The sequence below is a fragment of the Leptosomus discolor genome, chromosome 5 (genome assembly GCF_034619465.1).
Source record: "Leptosomus discolor isolate bLepDis1 chromosome 5, bLepDis1.hap2, whole genome shotgun sequence".
Taxonomy (NCBI): Eukaryota; Metazoa; Chordata; class Aves; order Leptosomiformes; family Leptosomidae; genus Leptosomus; species Leptosomus discolor.
This window is the reverse complement of record NC_141395.1, coordinates 21,186,452-21,204,215: the sequence shown is the minus strand read 5'-3', so window position 1 is coordinate 21,204,215 and position 17,764 is coordinate 21,186,452. Positions and strand designations below refer to the sequence as shown.

General features: G+C 38.6%; 1 protein-coding gene across 1 annotated transcript in view; it reads left to right on the top strand.

Moving 5' to 3' along the window:
* Positions 1–17,764, top strand: part of LOC104350171 (sodium channel protein type 1 subunit alpha) — a 70,448-nt gene that overhangs the window by 48,696 nt on the left and 3,988 nt on the right. Inside the window, exons 21-22 of the mRNA XM_086465647.1 lie at positions 8,750–9,031; positions 17,419–17,472. Coding sequence (XP_086321773.1) covers positions 8,750–9,031; positions 17,419–17,472 — 336 coding nt within the window. The remainder of the gene's footprint in view (positions 1–8,749; positions 9,032–17,418; positions 17,473–17,764) is intronic.

Genomic DNA, 17,764 nt, shown 5'->3' with positions numbered 1-17,764 from the left:
TTAAAGGCAAAATTCAAAAGATACCTCTAATTTTGATTGGAGTATAGAGAAAAGACAAAGCCAGACTCTTCTCAGATGTACACAGTGATAACAAGAGGCAACAGACACCAGCTGGGTTATGGGAAATTCTTATTTGATACAAGGGGTTTGGGGGATGTTTGTGTTTTTTCTTTTTGAATTTGGGGGGGGGGGCAGGGGTATTTGATTTTGATTTGCGTTTTTTTGTTTTATTGGTTTGTGTTGGTTTTGGGGTTTTTTTACAGGAACATAATTAGTGGATTATAGATCACACATTCATACAAACATGCTGCACCACCCTGATTTCTGTTTGTGGGACAAAGTTATGAGAGTTTCTCACAAGAAATCCATTAAGATAAAATAGAGAGGAGTAATTAACTGAAAATGAGAATGTTTGAATATCTTGTAGGAAACTACATTTTCGGATTCACCATAATTCCTCCCTAGGATCATTATTTGGATCATGTCAAGTAGGTTGCACCTTCTCTCAGAGAAATATTTCATTATCATCCTCTGTTGTCTCTAAAGCCAGTTCATAGCTGATCACCAAGCATATAGAATCATAGGATCATAGAACAGTATCAGTTGGAAGAGACCTTCAAGATCATCAAGTCCAACCTTTGTCCTAGCTCTATCAACACCACTAAACCATATCCTTCTTCCCAGTGTACCCATTCCAAGCTGCTCAATGAGAAAATGTGTAGTTTTGAGGTGTCTTGTTAAAGTATGTATTAGCAAGTAAAAGAATTATTGCAGTCTCCCTCTCTTCCTCCTCTCTCTTTCTCCCTCCCCAGTTCTGTCCTCATCTGCTAGGCTGTATTGTGAAATTTTATTATCTTTGAATAAAAATTCCCACCTACAGTTCCCTACTGCTGTGGGAATGTACATATACTTTATCCCTTCAACATAAGGAACTTTTAATCCTTATATATCCATACATGACATCCCTTTTCCATCTAACTCCATGGATATACACAGATGAGACAGTGTATCTTGTGTGGGAATATTTTTCCTGCACTGAATCATCTGTTATCTTGCTTCATGGGTGCCTCCAAACCTCACAGTAAGAAACTGCAGCAAAGATCCCAAAGCCTCCACTGAGGATCAGTCTTAATCCTCTGCACTGGGCAGTGCTTGTATTCTGTCTGCTGGCCCGCGTTTCGGGTACTTCTATTGCCTTTGTGTGAACATTTCCAACTGACATAGCTTCTCCCAGTTTAAGCCCATACCCATTTCCTCCAATCCCGCTGACTTTCTGCTGTGCAACTTGCAGAAGTGGCTCCTCTAACTTCAGAGAAAGGCAGTTTCTGTCTGTTTTGTAGTACCAGGGAGAACAGGAAGCCACTATTAAAGCACTTTTGTTATTATTTGGTCAGAACAAAGAGACTGCCCCAAACACTTTTCTCACGCTGAGCCCTCTGCCACCTTACTCTCGCAGGTTGCATGTGGGAAGGGACAACAGGACTGAAGGCACTGCTTTCACACAAAATTGCAGAAACCAAATAGTCCCTGCTTCCCAGCAGGGATTGTAAACATGCAGAATATGTACTACACTACTGGTACAAGATGCTTACACTACATGTATACTATACCTTGAAAAAATCACTGATAAATTCTTCTTTTTTTTAATATTTTTTTTTAGTTTAGGAAAACAAGTTGGTCCCAAGTGTCGTGTTTACTGAGTAAGAAAACAGTACTTTGAATTTTCAGGCTCTGGGGAATCTTAAAACAGTAGAAATTCAGATGAAATCCCTGTTCTGTCATTCAAGTGCCAGTCTCTTCAGGTATACAACATGTTTTAAATTGTTTAGGGTGAAAAGGGATTACACAAGATTTTATTTTTAAATAGTAGATGTTAGATTTAAAAAGGAAAAAAATAATCTTCTTGTGCATGCATGTGTATACTTACATATAAATCATCATATTTGGAGTAAAATATCAGCAGAAATCTTGACTTGATTTTAACAGCTATAATTCAGTGTTTCACAAGTTCAAATCCATCTTCTACCCAGTTAAAAACCTCTACCTAAGAGGAAGAACTAGGCTTATTTTGTTACAGACTCTTTACACTTTACTTGGGGATAGTACATTACTTATCATGATCTCAGTGCTGTCTGTCACAAGATGCTCTCATGATGAGAATGAACTCCAATAGTTATCATCAACTGGGCATCTTCCACCTGAATTATTTTAAGGATTCCACAATTTTAATCTGAATTATTTAAATGTTTAAGCTCACTTTCACCCTTGTTAATCCTTGCACAAACCTGGATAGTAGCAAATTTCATCACTGCGCTGGTGGATAAACTCATAACTGATTAAAATTGTATTTGCTGAGATTTTTTTTTTCTGTTGATTTTGTTTGTTGATTAAGACTTTATCACCACTGATTACCCTGCAGGTCCACACATTTCCTGTTTTTACCTGACAAACCAAATGAGAAAATTGAATGAATTGGACATTTCTTAAGGTATTTCTCTTCCTGAAATCTAGTGCTGTATTTGACGTCACACTACATATCTACAAGGTTCCAGATTACCTTAATCTATACAATTTTTGTAGTGAAATGCCAGAAACTGTCATCTCCTAAATTCAAAGCCACATATTATCCCCAAAGTGTGAAAAGCTTACTAAGTGCAAGAATTTCCCCATTCTTCACAGACACAATTATGAGATTAATTTCATCCCTGGGGATGGAGGAGCCGTTCAAGTATTTTTTTGGGAAGTTACTTTAAAGAATTCTTGGGAACATTTTGTCCTATATTACCAACCTTTGAATTTCTAACTACCTTTCAAAAGAGTTTGTCAATAGGGCAATTGATATTTTGCATTTGGTTTTCCTGTGCAATTAGCAAAATCCAGGGTTTGGGTGGGGTTGGGTTTGGTTTCTTTTTTTATTTTTCTTTGAACTTCTTTGATGTAGGGGTCTTCCTTCCTATCACATGGACATAAAAGAGCAGAATGGGTGCATATCTCTTAAATTTGGTTTGCATAACAAATTTTTTGATTGCATGTCCCCTTATGAGCATCTGTCTACTTTTGTAAGCACTAGTCTTTGGAAAACACCATTATTTGCATACAGAGAAGTTCCTATTATAGATTTCTGACTTGTCTGATAGGAACATGTGCCCATGTTTCATGATGGGTAAACTAGAAAAATGCATACTATACATATGATAGAGAATCCAGTGATAGTGGAAAAGCTATCAGTTAAAAGTACATGAAGGAGAGCTATACATTGAATCCAAGCTGCTGGACAGCTGATCTCACTGTGTTGTTCCAGTGGCATGCTTATGCTGCTACAATACAAATAAATCAGCTGATGCACTGGTTCTCTTACAGCTGTCGATTCATGAATGCAAAGAGCAAAGGATGATAACTTTCAAGATGGAGGTTTGTTCTAATGATTCCTTGCCTTGGGCTATCTAGATACTGCTAATCTTTTTGATTCAGGTATGGGCTTTCTTGACGGTCTCCCTCAGATGCTCTTTTGATCCCCTGACTGGGAAAATTACTGTATTGCTTATGCCTTTTCTTCCCTTGCTTCAACTCCTCCACAGTTTAAGAGAGAATACACCTGTCTGTTACCTGATACCCACCACCTGGTCAAGCCAGTGCAGTTTTAGCACTTTCTAGCCTTCCTTGTGTGATGTCTTCAAAGTCCTTCACTATGACAACGTGCTAAACTCAGTTACATTTGTCACCTGAGCCTCCATTCCTGTCAACCCACAGCATACCTACCTGCTCCTTCCAGCAATCTTACCTCTTTAGCGGACCAACAGTTTAAAACAATGGCTACTTGCGCACTTCTTCATATTTCAGTGCTAATGCTCCCTCTGGCAGCTTTGTCTACATCTGAACTTTGGACAGTTGAGCAAGGGAGATTCATGATCTTATAGCAGATGTTCTCACCTCAAACTTATTCAAGACAAGGCAATACTCACAGCTTACTCTCAAATCCTGCCCACGGCAATGTCAGTGTTTCACTTGAGTCAGGAATGAATTTTCCTGTTTTGCTCTAATGTGACTTATGCTATGTATGTTATTGTCAGACTCCCTCTACATGCTGCTGTCTTTGAAAAACTGGATCTTCAATCTTTGTACTGCTAAGGGAGAGATGGATGGCTTTTTGTAAGCGCCTTCTGAAGTCTATGACTGTGTGACTATGCAGATGGTCACTTAAAGAAATCATTCATTTTTTTTAGACATACGTATTCAAGTCCACAATTTGTTCTTCTTCCTTGAAGTTCCTGAAGGATTTCTCAGGCTTTCCCAGCCATCAAGGAACTGAGTAAAGGAGGAACATGTGTTGTGCTTGTTAGGGCCATATAGCATGCAAAAAAGATAAGGTTTGATTTCATCCATAAAAGGTCCCATTGAAGTAAAAAAATCTTGGCTTTTCTGTGCTTGTGTACATGAATCTTATGTGAGAATGTACGTGCAGGAAAAAATATGAGGTAACAGTCAAATAACCTCTATAGCCTTTGGCGGACTCTTTCAAAGAACTCTGATATGAGATCTGGAACACTAAATCTTTGGGTAACTTTTCCCATTTAAGCCTAATATTATGAAGTTGACAACTTCCAAAGTGAAGGGAAATAAAGTACTTTGTCATGTTAAGTATGAAGAATGTTCCAGACATAATCCTATAACCTTCTTTTCCATCCCAAAGATGGTAACTTCCTCCTCATTTGCACCAGGGACAGAGTTTGGAACTTCTTCATAGAAGTTGCAAAAGTTACTGAAAAAATGGATAAGTACTACTGCAGATTGTTCCTGGTTTGTTTACAGATTTCAGAAGGCCCTGATATATCCATTAGTCGAGTCTAATGTAGGAATTCCTGGAAAGCCTGTGGCTGCTGAAGTGCCAGGATCTAGTAAAGCTATTTTGCTGTAGGAACTATAACACATTTATATCTCACTGTGTGTTTCAGATGTGTCCCACAGCAAGGCTGAAATCTAGTAAAGCTTCCTTATATTCTACTCATATAGCAGGGATAAGCTGGTATTTTGCACTATCCTCATCCTACACATATGCACAGATCTGATAGCAAAACCAATTTTTTTTTCAGTTCCACTTTGCTATCTTCTTTGGACAGTTGTCCAAAAAAAAAAAAAAAGATCCAAAGAGCAACAACAAAAAAACCCTGGGCTACTAATTTGTATGAAAATAATGTCATGTCAGCCTGAAGATAAAACAGACAATTAAGCATTGCAGGAATTCTTTTATCTTACACGTGTATATGATGTCAGAAGAAAATTGTCATGAAAATGTAAACATGAAAAAAATGTGTATATATATGAAATACTGATTTCTTCTAGAGGAGACATGGTTTCCCACAACATTTTTTTTTTTCCTGGGTGAATATCAACTGAGATGTAAAATAGTCTAGAGCCCATTTGTCTTTGTAGGTGTCAAGTGTTGCTTCTCACTTGCACTTACTGCTGTTTCACCCACCTGAAGCTATAGGAAGGTTAACAAGCAGAATCAGCTTGGGCTTTTGCAGCTTGCTCGCTAGAGCCAGCCTGACCAACAACATCCCAGCCTTGAAGAAATGCATAGGTAATTTAAAAACAAACAAACAAACAACTCTGCAAATTTCTTTTTCCAATTTATTTGCATTATTTTCTGTATCAAGGAATAACAGAAAATAGACCCAAAAGAACAGCCTCTTTTAAAATAAAAAAATACATTTAGAATCAGGAACATCTGATCCGGATTTAAAGAATGAGTAAAAATAAGAGCTACAGTTGACAACATTCTTTTAACCTCCTACAGACTCTTTTCAACAAGATGAGATTGACAACTTTTATTTGCTAAATTTTTAACTCATTAAGAAATGCTAATTGATCTTTTTTCTACATTCAGTTTACTCTTCAATTGGTTCTCACTTTTTTCTGTCCATTTGCTGTAACTTATGTGCATAGGTGTTATGTGTGTATGTATGGGTGTTATTTTGGATATATATTATGTAAGCTAATGTCCTGGTTATCCTGATATACCTCATCTAGTCTCAAAGCAAATACCAAAAAAACCTGATAAAGCAATTGCCTCCAACTGTATGTGTTGAAGAAATTAAAGACTTTGTCCTAAGGCAGACTTCACAGTCAGCTGAGAATCTGACCAGCATGTAAAAACACAGTTTTACCTAATAAATATGATAGGGCAGAGGTTCAACACTGGTGGGGAAAAAAAAATCAAACAAAAACAAAATGCAAACAGAAAACAACTTCTAAAAGTTTTAATTTTCTTTTCTTCTTTTCTTAAAAAACCTTCCAGGGGGACTGGATAGCTCAAGGGGTTGGTAATAGGATACAGAACCTTTCATCTCTAGGTCACCAGTTCGCATCCAGGCCAGGTCAGTAGTGACCAAAAATTGTTACCATTTGATGGGTTTTCAGTGACCTATATGAAATAAGTTGTCGGAAACATGGTTGGAACAGTTGCTGGAAGCTGTTCTCTTCTTATTCAAGAAGATGTGGCTGATCTTTTGGCAGTCTCAGTAGCGAGACTGCTTTACCTGTTCATCTAAAGATGTGAGATGCACTGATGGCATTCTGTGGAATTCTTTCTTTCTACGACTATTATCAATTCATAATTGTTGTCACAATTACTGTAGCTGCTAGTGTTCTGCTGCCTGTTCTGGATCTGTGCTGTGGTCCAGTGGATCTCAGGGTTGTTAAAAAGGTAACGGCTACAGGCACTCAATTCATACAAAGCCATTCTTCATGTGAGCACAGGTAACCTTAATTATCTAAGTTGCAGGACTAAATCCCCATCTTCCTTTCTTGACATCATTGTTTTCAGGTTTTTCACCAAGATTAAACAGAGGAATTCAATCAGTATAACACATCCAGAACATTTTTATGGCTTAAGGAAAAAAAAAATAGGAAATGAAAAGATAAGACAAGCACTGGCTTGCCTAGAATTTCAAAGCAGCAATAGCAAAAACCAGTGTCATAGATCAGGTCAGACTTGGAATAAACTCCAGAATCATTGCAGTCCTAATTTTTATGTTGTTCTCAGTTCCACCAAGCTAAGCAGCAACAGCCTTCTTCTCCCCACAGGACAGAAAAAAACCATTTCCCTCGCTCCTTTGAAAATGGTTTCTTATGTTCAGAATACTACTGGGACCTTTTTAGCCTTTTAGCCTTTTTAAAGGGTAACTTACGCATACATCACCTAGATACTTCACATTTTCTATAATACATATCTCCAGAAGCAAGCATGCTTCCTTTAAAGTTATCACCAAAAATAGAAACTGCCAAGAAAAGCTAAATTTAAAAAAATTCATTAAAAAATCAAGCATACTTCAGTTACAGAAAGGTCCCATTTCTACTGTCTGACAATGGAGGAGGCCCTTAAAGTGAGAAGAAAATATGCTGTGAAAATAACATTTCTACCAAAGATCTCTAAACAGGTCCTAATTCCTGGCCATAACATTTGGGAGGACAAGGGTGCTGAGTGACGAATAACACAACCACAATACTCCACTTCCAAAGGCCTTCAAGAGGCTGTGGAATACAGGTAGTAAGATCGAGCAGCTCTCAGCTTGCTCAGAATTATGTTGGTAGTGGGGAAGATCCCTCTATGTTGCAGAAAACAGGGAACAAAGATGGACTAAGACACCTTAATACACCCCAAGTATCCATGCCTATCCTTTCCTGGTTTACTGCAGGAATTGGATTAATGAGAGTCAGAGCCCTACTGTATATTTTATTTTACCTTCCTACAAGGTCCTAAAAGTTTTACAGAAAAAAACAGTAAAATTTAAAAGAAAATTTAACTTGTAAATGAGATCTGGTGTTGGATACTTAAGGAGAAATGATTGCTCAGCTATTAGTCAAACAAATATCACAAAAGTTTTGATAGCTCTGACAGACACACATGATTAATTACTATATATATCAGAAAAATACACCTTTTATCTACATGAGTAATTATTGGCATCTTGCCTGCAAGGAGCTGAGAAGGCAACTGGCCAAAAGTAATTTAAAATGAAAAATCAACCCCCCTAAATATGTCCTTGATATATGTCCTTCTTTAGATAAATGAAGGGTATTACTGACTTAAACTTAATACAAGAAACAATAAGACTGGAGCTTGAAATAAATTATGTTGATCCAAGTAGACATATTGCAAAACTGTCTTGCTTTTCTATACAAAGAAATTAATCTTTGTTATAATCTTGCATGGAACAATAAGGCAATAAAGATATGTATTTAATTCCTGCATAAACCTTTTAATGTAGAGCTTAGTTTCTAGATTCATGGCATTTCTGTTTTCAGCTTAAATTTCAAAGCTATGTTGATGAAATCTAGAGGTTGCCATTTTTCTTTAAACATTTTTAAGCTATAATTTGATGCATTTTTAGAATTTTATTACGTCTGTGTTTATATTTAACATGTTTGTCTTTTTTATATAGACATCAGTGTCTTTTTTTATATACACATCAGTGTCAGCCTTCATCTTACTACCACCAGGTCTTCTCTTTCATTTTTCTTTTAATTACTTTAATTTTCTCACTTATTTTCCTTTCATTACATGTACTGATGTTAAGTATTTAAAATAACAGTGCGATGCTACAGTAATTAATGTACTGCTTCAACATATATAGTACTAGTTTCTGAACAAGCACATATTAAGCATATTGGTAAAACAGTAAACAAAGCTTTATTGCTGTAAATATTCTTACACTCTTTTCTTTTTCCCCCTGTATTTGTGTACTAGGTGGTTGTGAATGCCCTTTTAGGAGCAATTCCATCCATCATGAACGTGCTTCTCGTTTGTCTTATATTCTGGCTAATTTTCAGCATCATGGGAGTAAATCTGTTTGCTGGGAAGTTCTACTACTGTGTTAACACCACAACTGATGAAAGGTTTGAAGTCGACCAAATCAACAATTTTAGTCAGTGCGAGGAACTCATAAAAAACAATCAAAGTGCCCGATGGAAAAACGTGAAAGTAAACTTTGATAATGTAGGATTTGGGTATCTTTCTTTACTTCAAGTAGTAAGTGATCACTCTTTATATACTTCTTACTGTTTATATGTCATAGTGAAAAGCAAGTCTAGCAACAAAGACAGAAAACCTATTTACCTGATGATTTTTATCTGTGACTTAGTAATACCACTGCACTGATAATTGATTATTTTGTCATAGTAAGCAGCAAGTAGAGCCTACTAAGACGAATACAGAATTTTCGGGACATCTGACAGAACAAGTACTATTCTTCCTATTTATAGCTCACTTAGTCCTCCAGCCATTCTAACTTTAAAATTTTCTAGAAGCACCTAGGAATGGTATTCAGCTATCTGAATACTTTAAGTTTTACTGTTGCTGAAAAACTAAATCTGCATAGGGGTGATTAAGTCACAGAGAATTCCAGGTAGGAAATCCCTTCTCAGTGATGTGGCTGCCACCAGTGCAGACTTATGTGATCTAAGAAGCAATTTCTCATTTGAAGAGAAGTAAGGACAGAAAAATACCATTAGATACTATAATCTATGAAATATATTCTCTGCTATTTCTGTGTATAAGCACCTAGTGGAGTTTATTTAGCAAAAACTGTGGGAAGAATAAAGAAGGAAAAAATACGCAGAAAGATACTATAAAGTTATGCCTTCACTATCAAAAATTGTGTCCTCACAATACTATCTTTGAATTTTGGAGGAGCTAAAGACAGAATGGATGGTAATAGAAAGACTTTAAATATTTTTTTTCTCTGTCTTATTTTTGAAATCCACTGGCCTAGAATCCTCCTCAGGGGGGCAGAATGCTTTATTACACATATTCAGGAAAAACAAGACATCAACAAAACTCTTCCCAAATGGTTTGTAACTCTTCTTCCAGTAGTAATCTAGTCTATTCTAGGACAGATATAACATCAGGTACATTTTTTCCTGGCTTTGTGGCCACAATCACCACCTATCAGCTACATGCAGTCATATATATTTCAGTGTCCCAGCTGTGCATAGCTTATTCCATCTTCTCTTCGTTGAAAAGCAACAAATATTTCTTACATAAAGACTTAGATTCTTAAATTATTGGATTGTTCTGGGAGGCAAATCGGGCCAAATTTGCCAATTGTTCCCATTCTTCCAAAGGAAAAATTAATCTAGACATACCACAGAGGGACGAGGAGGAAGTTGGCAAAAACACCAGGAGGCCTGTGTGGGTGAACAAGAAACTCCTGGACAAATGCAAATAAAACCAGGAAGCCTACAGAGGGTGGGAACAAGGACAGGTAGCCTGGGAAGAATCTAGAGAAATTGTCCAAGCAGCCAGGGATCAAGCTGGGAAAGCCAAAGCCCTGATAGAATTATATCTGGCCAGGGACATCAAGGACAACAAGAAAAACTTCTCTAGGTACGTTGGTGTTAAAAAGAAGACTAGAGGAAATGTGGGCCCTCTCCAGAAGGAAATGGCAGACATGGTTACCTGGGATACGGAGAAGGCTCAGGTACTCAGTGATGCTTTTGCCTCAGTCTTCACTGGCATGAGTTCCAGCCACACTGCCCAAGTCACAGAAGGCAAAGGCAGAGATTGAGAGAATGAAGAACTGTCCACTGTACGAGAAGATCAGGTTTGAGACCATCTAAGGAACCTGAAAGCCCACAAGTCCATGGGACCTGGTGAGATGCATCCGCAGGTCCTGAGGGAACTGGCAGATGAAGTGGCTAAGCCAGTATCCATCATATTTGAGAAGTCGTGGCAGTCTGGTGAAGTTCTCACTGACTGGAAAAGAGGAAATATAACCTCCATTTTTAAAAAGGGAAAAAAGGAAGACCCAGGGAACTACAGGCCAGTCAGTCTCACCTCTGTGCCCAGCAAGATCATGGAGTGAATCCTCCTAGGAAATATGTTAGGGCACACAGAAAATAAGGAGGTGATTGGTGGGAGCCAACATGGCTTCACTAAGGGCAAATCATGTCCGACAAATTTGGTGGCCTTCTATGATGGGATTACAGTGTTGATGGTTAAGGGAAGAACAAGTGATTTAATCTACCCGGACTTCTGCAAAGCATTTGACACTCCTGCACGACATCCTTGTCTCTAAATTAGAGAGACATAAATTTGACAGGTGGACCACTTGTGGATTAGGAATTGGCTGGATGGTTGCAGCCAGAGAGTCATAGTCAATGGCTTGATGTCCAAGTGGAAATCAGTGATGAGTAGCATTCCTCAAGGGTCAGTATTTGGACCAGTGTTTTTTAACATCTTTGTCGGCAACATGGACAGTGGGACTGAGTGCACCCTCAGCAAGTTTGCCAACAACACCAAGCTGTGCGGTCTACACGCTGGAGGGAAGGGAGGCCATGCAGAGGGACCTGGACAGGCTGGAGAGGTGGGCCCCTGCAAACTTCATGAAGTTCAACAAGGCCAAGTGCAAGGTCCTCCACCTGGGTCAGGGCAATCCTAAGCACAGATACAGGCTGGGCGATGAGTGGATCAAAAGCAGCCCTGCAGAGAAGGACTTGGGGGTGCTGGTGGATGAAAAGCTGAATATGAGCTGGCAATGTGCGCTTGCAGCCCAGAAAGCAAATTGCATCCTGGGCCGCATCAAAAGAAGCGTGGCCAGCAAGTCAAAGGAGGTGATTCTCCCCTTCTGTTCTGCTCTGCTGAGACCCCACCTGAAGTACTGTGTCCAGCTCCAGGGCCACCAGCATAAGAAATACATGGACCTGCTCGAGCAGGTCCAGAGGAGGGCCACCACAAAGATCATCAGGGGGCTGGAGCACCTCCTCTACGAGGACAGGCTGAGAGAGTTGGGGTTGTTCAGCCTGGAGAAGAGAAGGCTCTGGGGAGACCTTCTAGTGGCCTTCCAGTACTTAAAGGCCTACAGGAAAGGTGGGGAGGGACTCTTGATTGGGGAGGGTAGTGATAGGAAAAGAGGTAACAGTTTCAAACTGAAAGAGGGGAGATTTAGATTAGATAGTAGGAAGAAATACTTTACTGTGAGGGTGGTGAAACACTGGAACAGGTTGCCTGGAGAAGCTGTGGCTGCCCCCTCCCAAAAGAACCCCAAACCCTGGCACTGAGGGCCTTATTATTCTGGGAAAGACATAAATAAGTCCTGTGAACAGTTTTTGTTTCGAATCATTAAAAGCTTTTTCTGGTAGCATATGGGTCTGTTCATACAAAACCCACCTCTTTTTCAAGAGTAATATAGAAAGGAAACATAGATATTTCACATATAAATACTCAAAAGAAGTGGGATAATTTCAGAAAGAAATACTCTAGGCTCAAAAAATAGATTGGAAATGTGTGGCCGTGGCTTTTTAAGCAAAAAGAACTCTCTGACAAGCTCTTCCTTGAGTTTCCTTGGTGGAGATGGCAAATGAGTTTCTGGAATGAGGGAGCTAAGAAAAGAACATAAACTAATTTTTGGGTTCCATATTGTATTTTTTTTCTCTTGAGGGAGGGGTGTGTATGTAAAATCTTCAGTATTGATAGCAATGTTATAATTCTTTCTGACCCAAAATACAGGCTAACAATATGTGACATTGATATAACCAAGTTTTATAAACTTTGTTGATCAGAGACTATTTTCCAAAATTCTTACATAATTTGAAGTATAAATATTCATGCTGTGGGTCATATAGGTACACATTCTCTCTATAAGATTTTTTTTTCTTCTATGATACAGCATAGCTCTTGTTGGTCTATGTGGATCTGCAAACCTTTTTTCATTTCTTGGTCTGAATTCGTTTGAGTATTTCTCTGTCCCTAAAGAAAAGCATCAAAGCAGAGACAGATCTGCTGGAGAAATTCCTTTCACAATTTTCATGCATCAGTGAGTGAAGAGGAAGAGGCTGATGTACACAAAGAGATGTGGCATCATCCCTGATAATTTTACGGCCTTGTGCCTTTTTAACTTGAACCTAGTGTTTGGATTCTTTGGTAAGTAAATCTCCTGGAGGCCTGCTTTTATCCTGCTGCTAAGCGTATATCCTGCTTACCAGGACAAAATGTGGCAAACCAGTGGATCTCAAAGCCCAATGTTAAATTATGCTGCTGTTACTAATATAAAGAAAACACGTCTTGTGAAGTGTAGGGTAAAAAAAATCAGAAGCTGAATTCTAGGGCTATAAGATTACGATGGCTTCAGAGTTCCAGCAGGTTAGTATTTTAAAAGCAAGATGCTATTTTATCTCCAAAAGGGAATGTGAATCTTCCTGGTGGTTAATTCTGGTGAAGAAATGGAGTGGTGAAACTCCAGGATTACTTATAACTTCTTTAGAAATTACTTACCAGGGAAAAAAGTCTATGTACTTTCAATAATAGTAAAGTAGATTGGGGGATATTTGTTTCATTGATTTTTCTAACTACATTTGAATCTACATTTGACTATATGTCTTTCAAATATCCTCGGGGGAAAAAAAATTTGGAACAGATGCTGATTTCGGTTACACTGCTGTAATCTTTGAAATCAATGAATTACTCCTGATTGAGTGTCACTGAGAATATGCAATCTATTTTTATATTTGAATATATAAAAAGTAAACTAAGAACTTGATCTCTTAGTCATCTCTCTCTTATTTTCTATTCAATATGCACAAATGCCCAAATAATACCTTATTTCTGTCAAAGAAAATGCGTTGCAGATAAATTTAAGTCTAACATAAGCAGGGCTAAGCTTCTACTGAATGCAAGAGAAGTAACACTCTTTCACTGAATGTGATGCCTTGACACTGAACTTCCAGTTCCATTATTTGCTATTGTTCAGGTAACATATTTAAAATTTACAAGTTCTCCTGCTGAACTGACGCTTCTACTTTGGGAATTAATACATTTTCTCACAGCTAAGTTCTCAACTAGTGTAAATGGTTTTGCAAAATCATGATTATATTCACTGACTCCTACTGATTTTCAGGAGGGATTTAGAATAAAACAAGTAATATGATAAGGGAGTGTATTTTATTACTAAAATTACTTAATTTTAATTAGGTTTTAGGATTCATTTTTTTCTTCATTTCTTCAATAATGGCAATATCTTATGGTTTTGCAAAATTCATTGCAGAAAATACACATTTTACTTTAGATATTTTCAACTGCAAGATAGAATTATGTTATATTTATATTTTTCCACCCCCAACACTCTGTTCCAGTTGCCTTTTTAATTATAATAATAAGCATACAACAGCTCAGTTCTTCAGCTCTTTTTCTTAGCACTACTAAGGTACTGTCTGTTTATAATGGAGTACTTCACTGATAATGATGAAGCTTAACATTTTAAAGTTAGTCTATTTTTTCCCATGCATTTTACTTAGTCTAGGCTACATCAATAAATTTATAAAAACCCAATAATTCCACTTTGCCTGGAGAGATATGCAAGAATCATAATTTGTCTGAATCTGTGGCAACACCGCACACTTTGCAGAAAAGTCGCTCCATCATTTGCATCATCTTTCTATGTGCTAATTTCAACCTAAGTTATGACATTCCAGAAAACGCAAATAATGTACCAAGACAAAACCAAAAGCAGTGCCTGTCAGGTGTGAAGTAATCATCCTGCCCTATTTAGACCTTGTAAGACATCAGCTGAAATATGCAGTCCAGTTTTGGTTACCATTTCAAGAGATGAACTAGTGGAAGAGAGCTCAGAGGAAAATAATGAGAAAGATCAGAGTTCTAGAAAACAAGATCTACATGGAAAGATCGAAGGAACGGTGATTACAGCCTAAAGAAGAAAGGCAGCAACAATCAGTTTGCAAATAAGTAAAAGGTGCTGCACAAAGGATGACTAGTACACTGTTCTCCAGATAGGTAATGATTATGACAGGTAATAGTCTTAAATGGCCACAGAAGGATTTGGATGTGTAATGGGTCTGCGTGGTAGCGGGGGGGTTACAGGGGTGGCTTCTGTACGAAGTTACTAGAAGTTTCCCCTATGTCAGATATAGCCAATGCCAGCCGGCTTTAAGACGGACCCGCCGCTGGCCAAGGCCGAGCCCATCAGCGACAGCGTTTTTCGCCTCTGTGATCACGTATTTAAGAGAGTGAAAGAGTTGTTGTGCAGCAGGAATTGCAGCGAGTGAGAGGAGTGAGAATATGTGAGAGAAACATCCTGCAGACACCAAGGTCAGTGCAGAAGGAGGGGGAGGAGATGCTCCAGGCGCCGGAGCAGCGATTCCCCTGCGGCCTGTGGTGAAGACCATGGTGAGGCAGGCTGTCCCCCTGCAGCCCATGGGCGGTGGAGCAGATGACTGCCTACACCCCGGGGAGGGCCCCCACACCAGAGTAGGTGGATACCTGAAGGAAGCTGTGACCCCGTGGGAAGCCTGCACCGGAGCAGGCTCCTGGCAGGACCTGTGGCCCGTGGAGAGAGGGAAGCCCGCGCTGGAGCAGGTTTGCTGCCAGAGACCCTGTGAAAGGGCCCCACGCTGGAGCAGTTCATGAAGAACTATAGCCCGTGGGAAGACATGCTGGAGAAGTCATGGAGGACTTTCTCCCGTGAGGGGGACGCCACATTGGAGCAAGGGAATCGTGTGAGGAGTCCTCCCCCTGAGGAGGAAGAGGAGGCAGAAAACAACAGAGTGATGAACTGACCACAACCCCCGTTCCCTGTTTCCCCCCTTGCACTGCTGGGGGGTGGAGGGAGAGAAATCAGGATCAAAGTGAAGCCCGGGAAAGGAGGGAGGGGTGGGGGGAAGGTGTTTTAAGATTTGGTTTTATTTCTTATTACTCCTCTCTCAGTTAATTGGTAATAAATTACATTTTTCTGAAGTTGAGTCTGTTTTGCCCGTGATGGTAAACGCTGAGAGATCTCCCTGTCCTTATCTCAACCCCATAAGCCTGTTGTTGTATTTTTTTTTTCCTCTCCCCTGTCCAGTTGAGGAGGGGGAGTGATAAAGTGGCTTTGGTGGGCACCTGGCATCTGGCCAGGGTCAACCCACTACAAGATATTAGGAAACAAAAAAGATGGGTGCCAGAATAAACATTTTTTATAAGGTTGTAGAATGTCCATCATAAAAAGTCTTTCAGAATAGGTTAAACGTATGTTTGGAATTACATAAAGCTGATCCTACCTCTCCTAATCCCTTGCAGTCCAAATATTCCACAAGGACTTTAAACTCTTCAGCTGACACTTCTACTTGTTACAGATTTATTGCTGATTTATTGATCCTCTGACAGTACACTTTGATTTCACCATTGTACTGTAAGTTGCCTGAACTTTGTATTTTCTATGTTGGCCCCAGGATGTGAAAGTTGTCGCATATGGATTTGCATCTCAGGATAATCATGCTCTTTTTAGTATTCCACTGTTTCAAAAGTGTAAGGGACCTCTTTTCCTTTAAGAAAATAATTCCTTCTAATTTTAAGTTCACTTCAGGATGATGCCAGCTGTTTTGCATGCTGCATAAGCAAAGCCTTTTTGAAACCTCCACTAGAAATGAAACCTCAAGATGATGGAGATACATCAATAACCATGGATGAGGAGTGTTTCATTCTCAAGTTCTTTCTGCGACTGGTCTCTATGGCAAGAAACATGAAGGAACAAATTACATGCAGCCTTATTTAGCAAAATTATAATAGGGATTAAATGGCAGAGAACTATCACACTTTTACTCTGGGCACAACTGGATTAAAAACTAAAAACTCCATCTACTTGGAGATGTTGTCTAGTCAAAAGAGAACTAATTGCTATAGCTGAGAAAAATACTTCTGTTTTGAACACTAAGACGAAGCAATCTATAACTCACTGTCAAATATAAAAATTTACAGATTGTGGGCAGAGGAAATAATTATAAAAGTTCACTAAATGCTGCCACCTATGAGGCATAATAAGTCTTCAATGCACATAAAACACATCTTCTTCTTACTGGTTTATTTCATAACATACCTAAGGGATCTAGCCTCTGTAAAACACTATACAATACATTTAAAGTGGAAATAGAATTACTAAATCAGCTAAAGTCTTTCAAAGTAGAGAAAAAACAAAATTCTGATTGACAGGAAAATACCTTTTCTGAGCTGATCAAATTTTTGGTTCCCTTTGGTTGCCACCTTTCTGACCGATTTGAGAGGAAGGGACTACACATCAGTCTTCATTGGTGGCAATTTAGTTACATAAGGCTATTTCTCAGCAGTACACAGCCTTTGCAGCTGACATGATCTGATGAACATGTAGTCCACTAAAATGATACTGCATTCTATCACTTGTGACAATTAGAAATAAGTTAATTATGCTTACTGCTTAAAATGTTCATATAGAGACAAAATAGGTGGGTACATAGCAGTGTATCTGATGAGCAGCTCTGAAGAAAGCCAAGAGACAAAATTATCTAGAAATCTCATGTAATGCTAATAATTCCTGGTGCTGTACTCAGTTGCTGGAATTAATTATAAGAATTGTCTTCAAGCTCTATGCTTAAACAGGTGTGTACTGTTTACAGGCCACATTTAAAGGCTGGATGGATATTATGTATGCAGCTATTGACTCAAGAGATGTAAGTACTGCAAATATTTTAAATTATTTTTTTCTCGAAGTCTGTTTATCAACAAGTGTATGTTTATATATCTTCCAAAAGCAATTAATATCCATACAATAGAATGAAACAAAATTAAATTAACTAATATGAGATTCTGCTGTAACAAATCATGGAAAACTGAATGCAAACTGACAGATGCTGTCTGTAATAGATGGAATAGACAAAACACATCAATATTAGTGACAGCAGTATTGTCCAAAACCAAAATATTAAGGACATTTTACCCAAGGTTGCCTCTTGTTCAGCTGAA